General features: G+C 35.2%; 2 protein-coding genes across 2 annotated transcripts; both read left to right on the top strand.

Moving 5' to 3' along the window:
• The first annotated feature begins 2212 nt into the window (after positions 1 to 2212).
• Positions 2213 to 4046, top strand: LOC11421474 (L-amino-acid oxidase). The gene is made up of 4 exons (XM_024775875.2): positions 2213 to 2414; positions 2768 to 2970; positions 3078 to 3522; positions 3616 to 4046. Exons 1-4 carry the CDS (start codon positions 2213 to 2215, stop codon positions 4044 to 4046), a joined length of 1281 nt encoding a protein of 426 aa, XP_024631643.2.
• Positions 4047 to 4070: 24 nt separating this feature from the next.
• Positions 4071 to 10548, top strand: LOC120578271 (uncharacterized). The gene is made up of 3 exons (XM_039830869.1): positions 4071 to 4231; positions 4354 to 7320; positions 7682 to 10548. Exons 1-3 carry the CDS (start codon positions 4130 to 4132, stop codon positions 10310 to 10312), a joined length of 5700 nt encoding a protein of 1899 aa, XP_039686803.1. The 5' UTR covers positions 4071 to 4129; the 3' UTR covers positions 10313 to 10548.
• The last annotated feature ends 5381 nt before the right edge of the window (positions 10549 to 15929 follow it).

The following is a 15929-nucleotide window of genomic DNA, read 5'->3' as shown; positions in this document are numbered from 1 at the left end:
AAAATAAAAATAACAATAAAAATAGGACTCGAGAATATATGAATTTTTATTTTTGAATTTTTTTCTATGTTATTTAGATATTATAGAATACCTTATAATAATTCAGAAGTCTTAGTTCAACTGGCAAAATGCCGAAATTGTTAGGTCGGATGCCATGACTAGGGTTCGAATCCCGATACCTCCACTTGTGTTTGTGAGTTTTATAATGGCTTTGCCATTTCGTCTATCTAAAAAAGAAAAAAAAGAAAACCTTATAATATCTATATAGTAGTAATACTAATAAGAAATTAAGAATATATTCCTTCATAATAATAATAATAATAATTAAGAATACATTTTATGTAGCAAATTCCAAATTGACTCAAAAATGAACCAAAAACTTAGAAGTTATAAAGCAAGTCAGAATATATTATTGACGGGTGCTTACCACATAGATACTATTGGTTATTTTCTTCATAAAATAAGTGTATATATTATTATTAAATAATATATGCAGAACTTGATACCTAAACTACAGGAAAGACAAAAAATAAAATAAGTACATTTCATCATCACGAGCTTCGAAAATTCCGTTAAGCTTCAATTAGTAATAGATAAATAAGCACATTGTGATGATGATTCCGAATCTTGAAAAGCATATAATTATCCACATTGTGATGATGGTACCAAACTCTTTAGCTACTTTTACACATAAATTGACAAGAATTTGGACCGTTGTTCAAATATGTAATTAATTATGTTTAGTAGATAGGAATATTGAAAACCATTTGTTTGGGGAGCATCAAGAAGTTAGACATCACATTAAGGGTAAAAAAGGGAGTTTAGTTAGAATAATAAGGGTAAAACTGTAATTAAAAGTGAGAAGCTATAAGCTCAAACGCTATTTGGAATAGCTTCTGAAAAATAGCTTATAAGCTCGTGAAATAAGCTATAAGCTCATGATGAAAAGGTGTTACCAAACAGAACTTTTTTTTATCAAACAAGTTTATAAGCTATAAGCTCTTTTTTGGATGTTACAATCAGACCCGAACCACATCTCTAATATAACTTTCTAGTCAATATCACAATGTGATTTAGTTGCATGTGTTTGTACTTGTAGAAAAGATTTTGATCTAACAACGTTAATGATCACAAAGATGATAAAAAAAATGTCAGCATCAGACGGATTCTTCCAAGGTAATATTCCTTAGATAATTCTATGTTGGCATCTGTTGGATACACAGTAAAATTCTAGTAGTTATCGAGGACTAGGTAAACAATATTTTCATCTTGTCACTACTATATGAATTTTATAATCTTAATTGAACCCTTTCATTTATATTATATATATCACTCCAGTGAGCTCAGCAGTTTCATTCATATTTCCTTACATATGCCATTTGGCATTCACTAAGAATAACCAAATTAATGTGTTTCATCATCACTCAGGTAACTATAATACAAGTTACTACTTTTCTTCTCTTTACTACATTTTTTTCTTGCTTACTATTTTTTGCTAGCTTTATACCAACATGTTTCATATTTGGTACGAGAAATTGTCTGATATTTTCCCACAACATAAACATGTGTATGGAACTATATGTCATGCATTATTCACTTCAAAATATCAAGAGTTTATGCTGATAATGATATTGCAATCATCACAGCAAGTATTGCATGCAATGCTCCTAGCTGGTTAAGTCCTCATCAAGATTGATAATACACTGCACACTTCTCATCTCAAAGGTACATACATACATATATAACTCCCTCTCCATTTTATCTCTAAAACTTGTGAATCATGTCTTTTCTAAATTTAGTAACTTATCCCTTAAGGAAAGAAAAAAAAAAACTTGTTCAGAAGATCATATCAAATTCCCTGAGTAACCAAACTTGTTTAGCAACTTCCTTTAGGACCTGTTTTGGTTGATTTATTTGAGTTTACCTACTGGCATAAACACTTAAGAAAACGAGAATTTTTGGAAGAGATGATGGAAACAACTTATAACATGTCCATAAGCTGCTTTAAGCTTATTTCCTTAAGTTCTCCATGATAGCTTATGAAAATGCTTATATCTTATATGAGAATAGTTTGACTTCGGTTTACTTTAGTTATATGATACACGCCTAATTAAGTTGTTTATCCAAACATGTTCCCGAATTTCAATTCTTGTAGTAGTACTGATTTCCTCAACTGCTTTCAGCAGCTTTCTCACAGGTATTGATTTAAAAGATGGATCCTGAAAGATCAATAGAGGAGCAATTCTCCAAGCTACATCCTTCCTTGCCATTAAACACCAGAATTGGAATAGTAGGTGCCGGTCCAAGTGGCATATCAGCTGCTTATGCACTATCAAGGCTTGGTTATAATAATATCACTGTCTTGGAGAAACACCATGCAGTTGGTGGCATGTGTGAATCAGTAGAAATTGAAGGTACACTAGCTATACCATAACAACACTTTATACTCTCTAGCTGATTCAATTGACTATAAATATAACTAAAGTGATTTTGATAATCAATAAATTTTAAGAATTTTTTTTTTTTAAATAGAAGTTTTTCTGTGTTTGTTTACCGTAACAAAAAACATTCTTTTTTATTAAAAAAAACCAGTTATTGAAAATTATTTTTAAAATGAGCTACTAAATAGCTTCTCAGTTGAAACAGTTTATAGATTTTTTTAGACTCTTATTTTTAAAAAATATGTAACAAATGGATGAAAATTCTTAAAAGTGGTTAGTTTTTATTTTATTTTAAAAATTTATGATCCCTACCTATGTTTATGCAGGAAAAGTTTATGATCTGGGCGGGCAAGTTCTGGCCGCAAGCAGTGCTCCTGTCATCTTTCACTTGGCAAAAGAGACAGAATCTGCACTAGAAGAATTGGACTCTCACAAGCTAGCTATTATTGACACTTCCTCAGGAAAATACCAAGATATTAAAGTTGCTGATGATTATGTATCTGTTATGTCACTTACACTGAAAATCCAAGTTAGTCTTGTGTTTATCTTAGACAGATACATAAAGAAAATAATTTAGTTCCTATGAGTTGACAATTGAAAGTTAAATGTTGTTAATTCTTCTTGTGAAATTGACAGGAAAAGGTGAAGAATTCCGGTCGTTTTGGGGTCCACGCTGTCAGTGAAGTTGCCGCGGACTTAACTCCAGAATTTCTTGAACATCATGGACTGAAATCAATTCCTAATTCTGTTGCATTTGGTTACACGGCTTCAGGTTATGGATTCATACAAGACATGCCTTATGCCTACATTCATGAATTTACCAGAACGTCCATGGCTGGAAAAATTCGAAGATTTAAAGGTGGATATACAAGTCTTTGGCAGAAGATTGCAGAATCACTTCCTATAAAGCTTCACTGTAACACTGAAGTGTTGGCAATTAGGAGGAATTTTGACAGTGTCAATGTTAATGTCAAGAGCTCAAATGAAACTGAGACTATGGAGTTTGATAAGATCATAGTCTCTGGTAACTTTCCATTAAAATATGGAAGAACTTACAGATCAGCGCCTTCAAATTGCATAGGTATGTAAACTTCTAACTGCTCCATATTTACATATTATGTTTGTTGACTACTTCATCCAGACAGATACCTGATGAGGTTAAGTAATGTTGCAGATTCTGAAGCAGAAGTGATGGATGCTAGTGACATTGAAAAGGAGTTATTCAGCAAAGTAGAGATAAATGACTACTACACCACTGCTTTTAAGATCAGAGGGCTGGATCATATGCCAGTTGGATTTTATTATTTTAATGAATACATGGATGATCCGAGTACGATTGGAAATCCAGTTGCCATGCAGAAGTTTTATGCTGATACTGATATATTCTTGTTCTGGTCTTATGGGAACTCCTTTGATATTAAAGGCCCAACTATCACTGAACTTGCAATCAAGGCAATAAAATCTATAGGGGGAGAAGTTGAAAGCTTCATTCTTCAGCGTCGCTTTAAGTATTTTCCTCATGTTAGCAGCCAAGGTATTTTAGAGGTTTTTAAATTTCCACGTTCTCCCTTTCAAGTAGTAAGGATTCTAAATTTTCAAGTTTGAATGCAGATATGAAAAATGGATTCTACGAAAAGTTGGAATCAGAGCTCCAAGGTTCAAGGAATACTTATTATGTCGGTGGACTTATGGCATTTGAGCTCACGGAGAGAAACTCATCTTATGCCATGGCTCTTATGTGCAAGAACTTTGCAAGTAGCAGTGATTTGCCAGTGTTTCCTTACACTAAGGTAATTTGACATTTATATATTATTACCTGGTATTAATTTGAATATTCCGGACTTTAAATTACTTTTGGGCAGTCATGTTTTCCATGTATATAAAGTACTTACTAAAAGTATGTCTTATGCAGAGTTTGTTTCCTTTGCAAACCGAGTTTCAGAGAAAGGAACCTAAACAACTAGCTGAATTGCCCGGTGTGCAATTTCCAAATTTGCCTACTTTGAATGGCTATTTAAAGCACTGGGGAACTCATCCTGTCACTGAAGACAGAACCCTTTATAGTTGGATAAATGAACAAGGGACAGTGATCGGTAAGAGGACATATAGAGAGCAACATTTAAATGCTTCTTGCATTGCAAGTAAGCTCTTAAAAAGCCAAAAGCCAGGTGACAAGGTACTTCTAGTGTACGTTCCCGGTCTAGATTTCATCGATGCATTCTTTGGATGCCTAAGAGCTAAAGTTATACCAGTCCCGGTTATTCCCCCAGATCCCATGCAAAGAAGCGGACAAGCACTTTTAAAAATTGAGAACATTGCCAAGTCATGTGGCATAGTGGCAATTTTATCAACAGTGGCTTATCACTCAGCAGTACGTGCAGGTTTAGTGAAAAACTTTATCACATTGAAAAATGGGAAATCCTCAGCTCGGTGGCCGAGCCTTCCGTGGTTGCACACTGATACTTGGGTTAATAACTCAAGAAGTTATGCTTTGGAGAATCTATATGATGATCAGCGTGAATCTCAGTCTGGTGATATATGTTTCTTGCAGTTTACTTCAGGCTCGACCGGCGATGCTAAAGGAGTCATGATCACCCATGGAGGGCTAATTCACAATGTGAAGCTGATGCAAAGCAGATACAAGAGCACCTCAAGGACAGTACTAGTGAGCTGGCTTCCTCAGTATCATGACATGGGGCTGATAGGAGGACTTTTTACGGCTCTTGTTAGCGGTGGAACCGCCCTTCTGTTTTCACCAATGACATTCATCAAGAAACCACTCTTATGGATAGAAACCATGAGCAAGTATCAAGCAACACACAGTGCTGGACCTAACTTTGCTTTTGAGTTAGTGGTTCGAAGGTTAGAGTCTTCTGACAAGGATAAACTTCAGAATCTAGACCTTTCATCCATGATTTTTCTTATGGTGGCTGCTGAACCAGTGAGACAGAAGACTCTAAAAAGATTTCTTGAGCTAACCGGTCCTTATGGCTTGTCTCAAAAGGCGATGGCTCCTGGATATGGCTTGGCAGAGAATTGCGTGTTTGTCAGTTGCGCATTTGGAGAAGGCAATCCTATTTTTGTTGATTGGCAAGGACGTGTTTGTTGTGGATACATTCATCCAGGGAATGCAGACGTTGACATCAGAATAGTTGATCCCGATGGCATTGAAGAGCTTCAGGAAGATGGAAAAGAAGGAGAAATCTGGATCAGTAGTCCAAGTGCAGGAATAGGATACTGGGGGAAGGAAGAACTGAGTCAGTCAACTTTCCAAAATCAGCTTCCGAACCATCCCGGACGCTTCTACACAAGAACTGGAGACTTGGGAAGGATAATTGATGGGAAGCTATTCATCACTGGAAGAATCAAGGATCTTATCATTGTTGCTGGAAGAAACATCTATTCGTCAGATGTTGAAAAGACGGTAGAGAGTTCGTCTGAACTTCTTCGTCCAGGATGTTGTGCTGTCATTGGTGTCCCTGAAGAAACTTTATCAGCAAAAGGGATTTCCTTGCCAGATGGTTCTGATCAGGTTGGTTTGGTTGTGATTGCAGAACTGAGGGATGGTAAACCAGTTAGCAAAGATGTGGTTGACGATATTCAGACTCGCGTGGCGGAAGAACATGGAGTCAATGTTGCTTCTGTCAAGTTGATCAAGCCTAGAACCATCAGCAAAACAACGTCAGGAAAAATTAGAAGGTTTGAATGTCTCAAACAGTTTGCAGATGGAACACTGAATTTGGTGCCACAACCTGTTTTGACAAAGAAAAAACTGGTAAGGTCGTTCACTACAGGAACATGTAAAGAAGGAAGAACACCCCGAGCACAGCTAGCGAATAGCACACCTATAACTAGTCCAAGAATTGGTAACAAGGAAATTATGGAATTCTTGAAAAGGCTTATTTCTGAGCAGGCTGGAATCCCGGTAAGCAAAATCTCTGTTACAGACAACATGTCAACCTATGGAATGGATTCAATCAGCGTGGTTAAAGCAACTCAAAAACTCTCAGATTTCCTTGGAGTTACAGTTGCAGCTATAGATGTTTTCAGTGCATCCTGCATTCAAGAATTGGTCAACTTCTCAGAGAACCTTCTGCTGAAGTCACAACCTCACCTTTTGAGCAATCCATCCTATGCTCCAGAAGCTGAAACTGAGTCTACTGAATTTATTGTGGATGTGTCCAAGTCTCACCAGTGGAGTATACATTTACTTCAACTCTTGGCACTTGTTTTCATTTCTATCCTTGTGGTTTCTCCTGCTTATCTTTCCATCACTACTTTCCAAATATTCATCGCAAGTTTCGGTAAATCAGCATATGGAATTCCTTTGTCAAACTATATATTTTCACTTGCCTTGGCACCACTTTCTTGGATCCTTTGCATTGCTTCTACATGCATTTGCATTTCATTTTTTGGAAATTCTTTCTTGAGGCCAAACTACGCTCTTACTCCTGAAATGTCCATCTATTCAATTGCCTTTGTCAAATGGTGGGCGCTTTATAAAAGCCAGGAAATTTCTTCCAAAGTTCTGGCTACACACCTCAAAGGAACTGTGTTTCTGAATTACTGGTTTGAGATACTTGGTGCAAGAATTGGTTCCTCAGTTTTGATTGACACGGTTGACATCACAGACCCGTCTCTAGTTTCAATTGGTGATGAAGCTGTCATCTCTGAAGGGGTTTTGGTTCAAAGCCATGAGGTAAAAAATGGAATTCTTAGTCTCCATCCTATAAGGATTGGCCGAAATTCTTCGATTGGACCTTATGCTGTTATTCAAAAAGGAAGTATTATCAAAGAAGGAGCTGAGATACAACCACTACAAAAAGTTGAAGGAGGCCAACATGTTCTTAAAACTGCAAAGCTTAATAATGTTAAAGAGGTTAGTTCCAAGCACCAAAACATTTTATATTCCAATACCATGCAAAACTTTTAAATTTGTTTTCCGGTAATTAGATGCAAGAATCCATGCTTTATTGCTCAAAACATCATTCCATATGATAGCAGTTGTGTTATTTGAACATGAAATTACAAACATCGCATGTGACACTGTGTTTATCTATATCTCTCTTTTACTTTATATCCTCTACAACTTACAGACATTTCAAAAATACACAAAAACCAAAGTCGACATCAAAATTTTGAGTCAAAAATCATGTCTATAATTAATAATTGTCCACGAGTCACGATCTATTAAATTTATAACAGAAATTGATATTTATTTATTTTTTCTTTGGTTTCAGAATGCAGTGTTGCTTGTTACTATGACCAAAACCGAGTCTGATGCTATATACCATTTTCTTGGGATTTATCTTGTTGCCTTTGTTAGTTCCCTTGCTGCAGCTATTACTTACTTCATGTATACATGGTTCTTCCAAAAACCTGCTTCAATCCAAAGCTTTTCATTTGTTTGCATATGTGGTGCCTTTCATTGGATTCCATTCACTATTACTGCATATGCTACCATGTTTTCTGAAGTTCAATCAAATCCCATTGCCTTTGCCATTTCATTTACATGTGCTTACTTGCTTCATGGTCTCATACTCACCTCTCTCACATGTTCTTTGACTCGTTTACTCAAAAGTCAAAAGCAAACACACTTCAAAACCTGGCTTCAAAACCAAATGATTCTTTCCTGCCACCTTAAATTTGCAAAGCTTCTCTCAGGAACAGAAGCCTTCTGCGTATACTTACGCCTTATTGGTGCCAAAATTGGTAAGCATTGTTCCATTAGAGCAATCAATCCAGTTTCAAACCCCGAGTTAATGTTAATTGGTGATGGTGTTCATCTTGGTGACTTTAGCCGCATAATCACTGGTTTCAACTATTCTGATGGATACACTTGTGGAAAAATAGAGGTTCAAGATAACTCGGTTGTAGGTAGTCAAAGCCTAATTCTCCCTGGTTCACTTGTTGAAAAGAATGTCATTCTAGGTGCACTTTCAGTTGCTCCAATGAACTCTATACTACATGAAGGTAGTGTTTACATTGGATCTCAAACCCGAGTTACAATGCGGAACTCGGGAAATGCTAGTTTTGATGAAAGAATAGAGGAGATGGACATTGACTACAAGAAAATAGTTGCAAATTTGGCTGCAAATTTAGCTGTAACAACTATGAATGCTAAAGCAAGATATTTTCATCGCATCGGTGTTAGTGGAAAAGGGCACTTAAAAATATACAACAAACTTGAGGGTATTCCAATGCACAAGATTTTTCACCCTGGGAAAAGCTACCCTATCATAGTAAGACATAGTAATAGCTTGAGTGCTGATGATGATGCAAGAATTGATGCGCGCGGTGCTGCTTTGAGGATATTTTCTGATGAACCTGCTACAGATTCTTCTGATTCTCCTCCTCCTACTCTCATTGACTTAACACTAAAAACAGGAAATGCATTTTACGCTCGAACTCTTGCTGATTTCGCAAGCTGGCTTGTGTGTGGACTTGCTGCAAGGGAAGAACTGGTAAAGAGTGCTCCACATGTTCGTGAAGCAGTGTGGAATTCGCTAAGACATGCTGACTCGTATGCCGAAATGCATTACTACTCAAACTATTGCAGGCTCATGCGGTTCGAAGATGGACAACAAATGTATGTGAAATTCAAGTTAAGGCCTCATGACACCAGCATCAGTGAAGACAAAGGTAAAGTTAATCCGACAGGGATTCTGCCACCAGAGACAGGTGCAATTGCTAGAGATGAAAATGATTCACGTCCTTTGCTTTTCCTTGCTAATGATTTTCAAAACCGTGTTAGTTCCTCCAATGGAGTTTCTTACGTTTTTCAAATTCAAGTAAGACCAGTTCCAGACGATACACAAGGCCGCGAGGTTGCATTGGATTGTACTAAACCATGGGATGAAAATGAATTCCCTTTCACTGATGTTGGAGAGATTAACCTCAATGAAAATATTCCTATGGAAGATTCACAAAAGCTTGAGTTTAATCCTTATCTTAAAAGCAATGAGTTGGATACAATTACAGCTACTTCCAGCACACAAAGTGCTTCAATTGATCACGGCCGTTCATTGATCTATGAGATATGTCAGCACGTGCGCAATAGACAGCCACTCCCAGAAGCTTGGAGAAACCTTGTACAACAATCCAATGTTAAGGTTGACTTGTCCTGCTGTCCAATAGCATCATCAGCTCCATTACCTGAAAAAGAACCATTGCTGAAAAAGAAAGCGACACCAGCATTAACATTGACAAGAACATGGTATCAAACATTCTCAGCACTCTTCATTCAGCCATTACTACAAACTATTTTACCTCACATGGTAATTGGTTTAGCTGCTTTTGTTCCTCTAAACATGGTTGTTTATTTTAAGGATGTCAAAAAACTTCCACTCCATTGGTTACTTCCATTCTTTTGGATTCTCTCAGGTTTTATAGCTGCATTATCATGTGTTATAGCCAAAAGGGTACTTGTAGGAAAAAGGAAACTTGGTGAAACAATACCAATATGGAGTAAAAAAATTGTCTTTGATAGCACATGGCAAGCTATAAGAACATTGGTTGGTGATTACTTCATGGATATAACAAATGGCTCATTTTTGTCTGTGATTTGGATGAAAATGATGGGTGCTGAGATTGAAATGGATGGTGTTTATGTGGATAGTAATGGAGCAATGTTGAACCCTGAAATGGTGAAGATTGAGAGAGGTGGTTGTATTGGAAGAGAGGCATTGTTGTTTGGACATATATATGAAGGTGAAGAAGGTGGAATGGTGAAGTATGGAGAGATTAAGATTGGTGAAGATGGGTTTGTTGGTAGTAGAGCTGTGGTTATGCCTGGTGTGGAAGTTGAGTGTGAAGCAAGTCTTGCTTCTTTGTCTCTTGCCATGAAAGGTGAAATCATTAGGTCAAGATAGATATTATCATATTCATTTCAAATTTATATACTACTTGCATGTTTGGTATCGTTGCGACGTTGAAATCATGGTGAAATATCATGATTTTATAGGTACGGTGTAACTTTTGCAAAATTATATTGATTCATCGTGATTTGTGAAGTCACCGTGATATCCAACATAGATTATGCATACTATGTATATGTGGTATATTGTATCCCAAGCTGTTTAATGATGTGATATGATAATATGTCACCATATAATAATGTGGGGGTCATTGCTCATTACTCCTCTATTATAATTTTCTCTTAATTCCAATAAAGTAAAATTTAATACAGTTTATATCCATTATTTTTTAGAAATATTCTATTTACTTGTTATTTTTAAAGTTCAATCAAATATTAATTATTATTTTATCAAAAATATTTTTAAATATTTATTGTAAAGAAATAAAAAAATTGAAGAAAAAAATTTAGATTCCCTAAAAAAAAATAAAACTAGATAAGAATATTAAATAAAAATGATAAATAATTCAATTAAAAGTAACAAGTGTAAATAATGGATTGGTTTACTTGTAAAAAAATTTTAAAATATTTACATGTAAAAAAAATTTGTCGTGTTTACGAGGACTGGTTTTGCCATCCAAAAAAGTCTAGCGGCGCAGCTTATTGTTCGCTTGCCTTCTATTCAAGTGTAAATAATGGTTTATATAATCTAATAAGTAAACTACATTTGAGTTTTCTACCATAAAAAAATAATTAAAAGTAACAAAATTTATTATTTGTTAGTATGTGTAAATGATTCTAAAATAACAACTTGTTCTCTCAATTTTTATTATAAATAAATGAGCTAGTGTAGGAAATGGGGATATATAAATATAAAAAAATCTATATATGCGTGAGGAGAGCATTATTCCAAAGTTTTAGACTAACGGATCACGATCAAAATTGATTCATTGAGACAATATTCTAGTGTAATGCTTTGTCTACTATAGATTTTAGGTGGATTAATTTAAAATTAGTGTGTGGATAACTCAATTATGATGCTACAACGTGATAGGCTAAACTTTGTTGTTCCACCGTAATAAAAATTGTTCCACTATTATAATAACTCACATGAGTGTAGGAATCTCTTTTCTTCTTTTCTTCCCTTCTTTTAAATATGCTAGGGGCTAAGTCACAAATATTAAATGTTAAAAAATGATGAATTGAGCATGTGAATTCACGTCCAATATATCAATTTGCAACCATTTACTATCTGAATTGTACATACGAGATAATATGTCTCTTTTTTGGCCAAAAAAACATAAGAATTCTGCTCATTATCCAAATAGTATCACTCATTTTTAAAATAAATGTTTAAAATGTCATGCGCATGTTAACATGCGTTAGTGTATTTTTTACCTATGTTAAGTCACACTACGTGACTTAACATGCGCTAGTGTATTTTTTTTACCTAAGTTAAGTCACGTAGTGTGACTGAACTTGCGCTAGTGTATTCTGAGCGTGAGTTAACTCGCGCCAGTTGGCCGATGCAGAACTGAAGAACAAACATTTTTTGGTATGCGGTCAGTTTTTCAACATTCAATCTACATGTTTTTAACACTATTTTACACGTTTACAACCTATACTACCATTCCCACCTATAAATACCCCTCCATACTTCCTTAATTCCTCACACCATATCATTTTCTCCCCCTCCTCACTCTCTCCCTCTATTTCTCTTCTTTCTTTCTTTCTTTTTGAATATTCTCTTTGTGGGAAAAAGTGATCAATCTTCGTCGGGGTAAAATAGTGAGAAGCCGACATGGAAAAGTGATCGACCCTTGGGATAAGTTTAAATTTGCTTTTTTTTACTCCATAAACTTTTTACCATGGGTAAAAAGTTTCTTCTTGGGGTATAAAAAAAATCAAACTTAAATTTAGCCCAAGGGTTGATGATATATTTTCCCCATGAAGGCTGCTCACTATTTTACCCCATGAAGATTGATCACTTTTTACCCCAAGAGGGAGAAAATAAGTAGAATAAATTAGTGAATTCGAATAAATTATTGTATCAATTATTGTATTGAATGAATTCTATTAATAAAATGAGATATTGTTATATGCATCAATTTTGTTCATTCCTTTTTATTTTATATTTGCTTTTATTTTCTAATTTTGTATTTAATGAATAAATATTAATTTAGTTCATTTACTTTTATTTATATTTGTATTTATTTAATGAATAATATCGAATCAATATTTATTCTGGTGGTTTTACGCCAGGGAGGTAGGTTTTCTGGTGGTTTTTATTTTTTCGCAGATTTAGTTTTACCCCATTGTAAATGTAATAAGAATTATATTACTAAAATAATTTTTGTTTCTTTATTTTTGTTAATTGTAGCATTTATTTTATGATTGATTGCGTGCGTACTGAATTAAAAATTCGAGTAAAGTCAATAAATAAATTAGAATAAATTCAGCGTGAATTCGAATAAAAATTGCGACAGCGTGAATTCGAATAAAAAGTATAATTAAGGTTTCGTTACATTACATAAACGACATGTATGTCAACAATAACATTACATTACATGCACCTTCCAACTACAACAATTGTCTTGCCCCTGAATGGGACAAATTCAAACTTGCTAAGCAGCAGGAATCCAATATTCGATCAGCATCTTGAACGTTGGTATTCAAGTGTCAAAAGAATGAGGTGCATTCCTTGACACTTGAATACCAACGTTCAAGACGTTTATCGAATGTTGGAGTCCTGCCAATTAATAAGTTTGAATTGCCCCATCCAGAGTAAGACAATTGTTGTAGTTGGAATGTGCATTCCAACTACAACAATTGTCTTACCTTTGAATGGGGAAAATTCAAACTTGCCAAACAACATGACTCAAGCATTGCACCCCGCATTCATGTTTTTCCTTTGAAAAGAATAAATTTTTGTTAGGCTTGCTTTAGATGATGATATTCAAGTGCCAACGAAATGAGGTTCATTCCTTGACACTTAATACCTTCATCTAAACCAGCATAACAAGAATTTAATCTTTTCAAAGAAAAAACATGAACGCTGGGCGAAATGCTTGATTCATGGTCGTTTGACAAGTTTGAATTACCCCATTTCAGAGGTAAGACAATCGTTGTAGTTGGAATGCACCTTACCCTAACTAATGACGATCTTCTGGCGGAATCAAGCTGTTGATGATATCTTCAGTTGATCTCAGCAACGTTACCCACATATCAATCCACTGGAACATGTTGTGCTCCCAAAACATGCTCGTCACATTTTCGTCGTTCTTTAACTCCGCCCAAGTGAATGATACTCTCCCCTCGTCGAGCGTTGGACATTTATACCGAACGTATTCCACCCTCCTTGCATCTCTGGGGTTGACTCCTTGGTTGAACTCATCCAGTTGATCCTTGAGACCTCTTAACGTTACATCAAGGCAACAAACCTTCAACCTCTGAGGTTCTCCGCCGTTGAATTCTGCATGAACGTCGATCCACCCGGCCATTGCTTCAAATCTACACAATAGGAAATTAAACACAATCAATGAAAAACTCATTCCAACATTTTATCAAACACTTGGAGTGCAAATTATACATAAACCCTAAAAATGATAACTACAACATAAACATGCAAACATCTAAATAATTAAGCAATATTACTCATTTGCATGTAACATTGGGTCATATCTTGCAAAAAAAAAAAAATTAAACAAACCCTAAATCTAAAAAAATCTAACATAGTATCTAAACATCATAACAATTAAACACTATAAGTCATTTGCATGTAACATTCTATCATTTCTTACAAAAAAAATTAAAATTTTAACAAAAGAATAAACCTAAAAAATTCTAGATTAAGTGAAAAAATCTATCATACCAACATAATTTAAGTGAAAGCTTATTGTTCTTGTTGTTGGAGTGTTGGAATATTGTTTGATTTGAAGTTGAAGGAATTTTGGAGTTGGAAAATTTGAGAGAAAATTGAGATTTGTGTGTGTGTTGTGTTTGAAAATGATGCATGATGAGGTTCTGCCTGGGCTAATAACAACACGTAGCGTGACTTAAGTCACGTAGCGCAACTTAAGTCACGCTGTGTGACTTAAGTTGCATTCCTCTTATAACTAGCGCAACTTAAGTCACGCTACACATGTTAACATGCGTAGGGGCATTTTGGACATTTACTTTGGGATTGAACGATATTGTTTGGGTATAATGAGCAGAATTCAAAACATAATTGGTTAGAAGATGAAGGGTGGAGAGGCCCAATTGGCTAATTGATGGTTTTAGACAAGCAACGGGTGACTGCGATTTATTGGACTCTCATTTTAAAGACTACGCATTTACATGATTGAAAGTCTTCGAAAAATAGAGCAATTAAGAGAGACTTGATAGATAGATATGTGACTACCAATGTGTAGTTTCATCTCTTCCCTCAAACAAATATTAATAATTTGATAGCCCAACCCTCAAGGGTTGCTTGGCGGTGAAATATTGAGACCTATAAGTGTGCTCATTTATAGATCTTAAGTTTGAATCACTTAAAGGCAAACAATTCATGTGTCATACTAATTTATACAGAGTTTTGCTTTGATTTTAGTTGGGTCCTTCGCTGGTAGACGGTGAGATTGGTCCTTTATCAGTCGGTTCTTAGGTTATATTGTGTGTGAAGATTACGGGCTTCTTTAGTTATTGTTAATGATGAAATTGTTGAGCTTATTATATATCCTTGGTTGAGGCCTGCGACAAAGTGATCCTTTATCACCATATTCATTCATTGTATGTGTAGAAGGTTTATTAGCATATAGATTAAGCAAGCTAACAGAAAGGGTGACCTTCATGGAGTCAATATTTGTAGGTATGCCACTTTCATTACTCACTTATTATTATCAAGAACCTTTCACGTGGTAGTAAGGAAGTTATGATTAAAAATCCGTCCTTCAATATATTGTGGCTTATGTAATGAGCATTTTTCTTCTCACACCCTCTTTCGGGGACGAGATTGAAAAAACAATGATGAGTTCCGTTTGGTTAAACAAGGATGGCGTCTATTGACAAAAGGCTTCAAGAATTTACATATTTACAATTTTTGCATGTTAGTTAAACAAGGATGGCGTCTATTGACAAACTTAGATTGTCTTACACTCGATTATTCAATGATAAGTTCTTTCCTAATTGTGATTTCCTCTTAGCATTGCTTTGCCACAATATATTCTAGCGATGTATGGAAAAAATATTTGGAATACACAAATTTTGTTGAAAGAAGGAAAAAGATGGTGCATTGGATATGGGGGACACTATTCTTGTTTGGAACGAGTAGTGGTGAATTGACGGTGATGTGTTAATTTCTTTGGATGACCTACACCCCTCTTTGGCTTATTTGAAGGTTGCAAATTTGTCACATACAGACTCCAAAAACTAGAATGTTGAGTTGCATGTTCATCTTTTTGGTGTGTTTGGTTGGGTACTAGAGCATAAATATTATGATGAAGCTGAGAAAAAAAATAACTGAACATACAATATTTACGTAGAAACCTCTCAATTAATAAGGGGAAAAACCACGAGACAAAAGTAGATAACTTTCATTAAACGAGAGAAATTATAAGACCTCTCTAAATATGAGAAAAGACAAATTACTCTCT

Source organism: Medicago truncatula, chromosome 2 (genome assembly GCF_003473485.1).
Source record: "Medicago truncatula cultivar Jemalong A17 chromosome 2, MtrunA17r5.0-ANR, whole genome shotgun sequence".
Lineage (NCBI taxonomy): Eukaryota > Viridiplantae > Streptophyta > Magnoliopsida > Fabales > Fabaceae > Medicago > Medicago truncatula.
Note: the sequence above shows the minus strand (reverse complement) of the source record. Positions and strands in the feature narration are given on the sequence as shown.

Excerpts from the sequence above, each read along its gene's own strand:
- LOC11421474 (XM_024775875.2), top strand. The coding sequence starts at position 2,213 with ATGGATCCTGAAAGATCAATAGAGGAGCAATTCTCCAAGCTACATCCT. Across the intron at positions 2,415-2,767 it reads TGAATCAGTAGAAATTGAAG|GAAAAGTTTATGATCTGGGC; the intron begins GTACACTAGCTA and ends ATGTTTATGCAG. Across the intron at positions 3,523-3,615 it reads AGCGCCTTCAAATTGCATAG|ATTCTGAAGCAGAAGTGATG; the intron begins GTATGTAAACTT and ends GTAATGTTGCAG.
- LOC120578271 (XM_039830869.1), top strand. The coding sequence starts at position 4,130 with ATGGCATTTGAGCTCACGGAGAGAAACTCATCTTATGCCATGGCTCTT. Across the intron at positions 4,232-4,353 it reads CAGTGTTTCCTTACACTAAG|AGTTTGTTTCCTTTGCAAAC; the intron begins GTAATTTGACAT and ends TGTCTTATGCAG. Across the intron at positions 7,321-7,681 it reads AGCTTAATAATGTTAAAGAG|AATGCAGTGTTGCTTGTTAC; the intron begins GTTAGTTCCAAG and ends CTTTGGTTTCAG.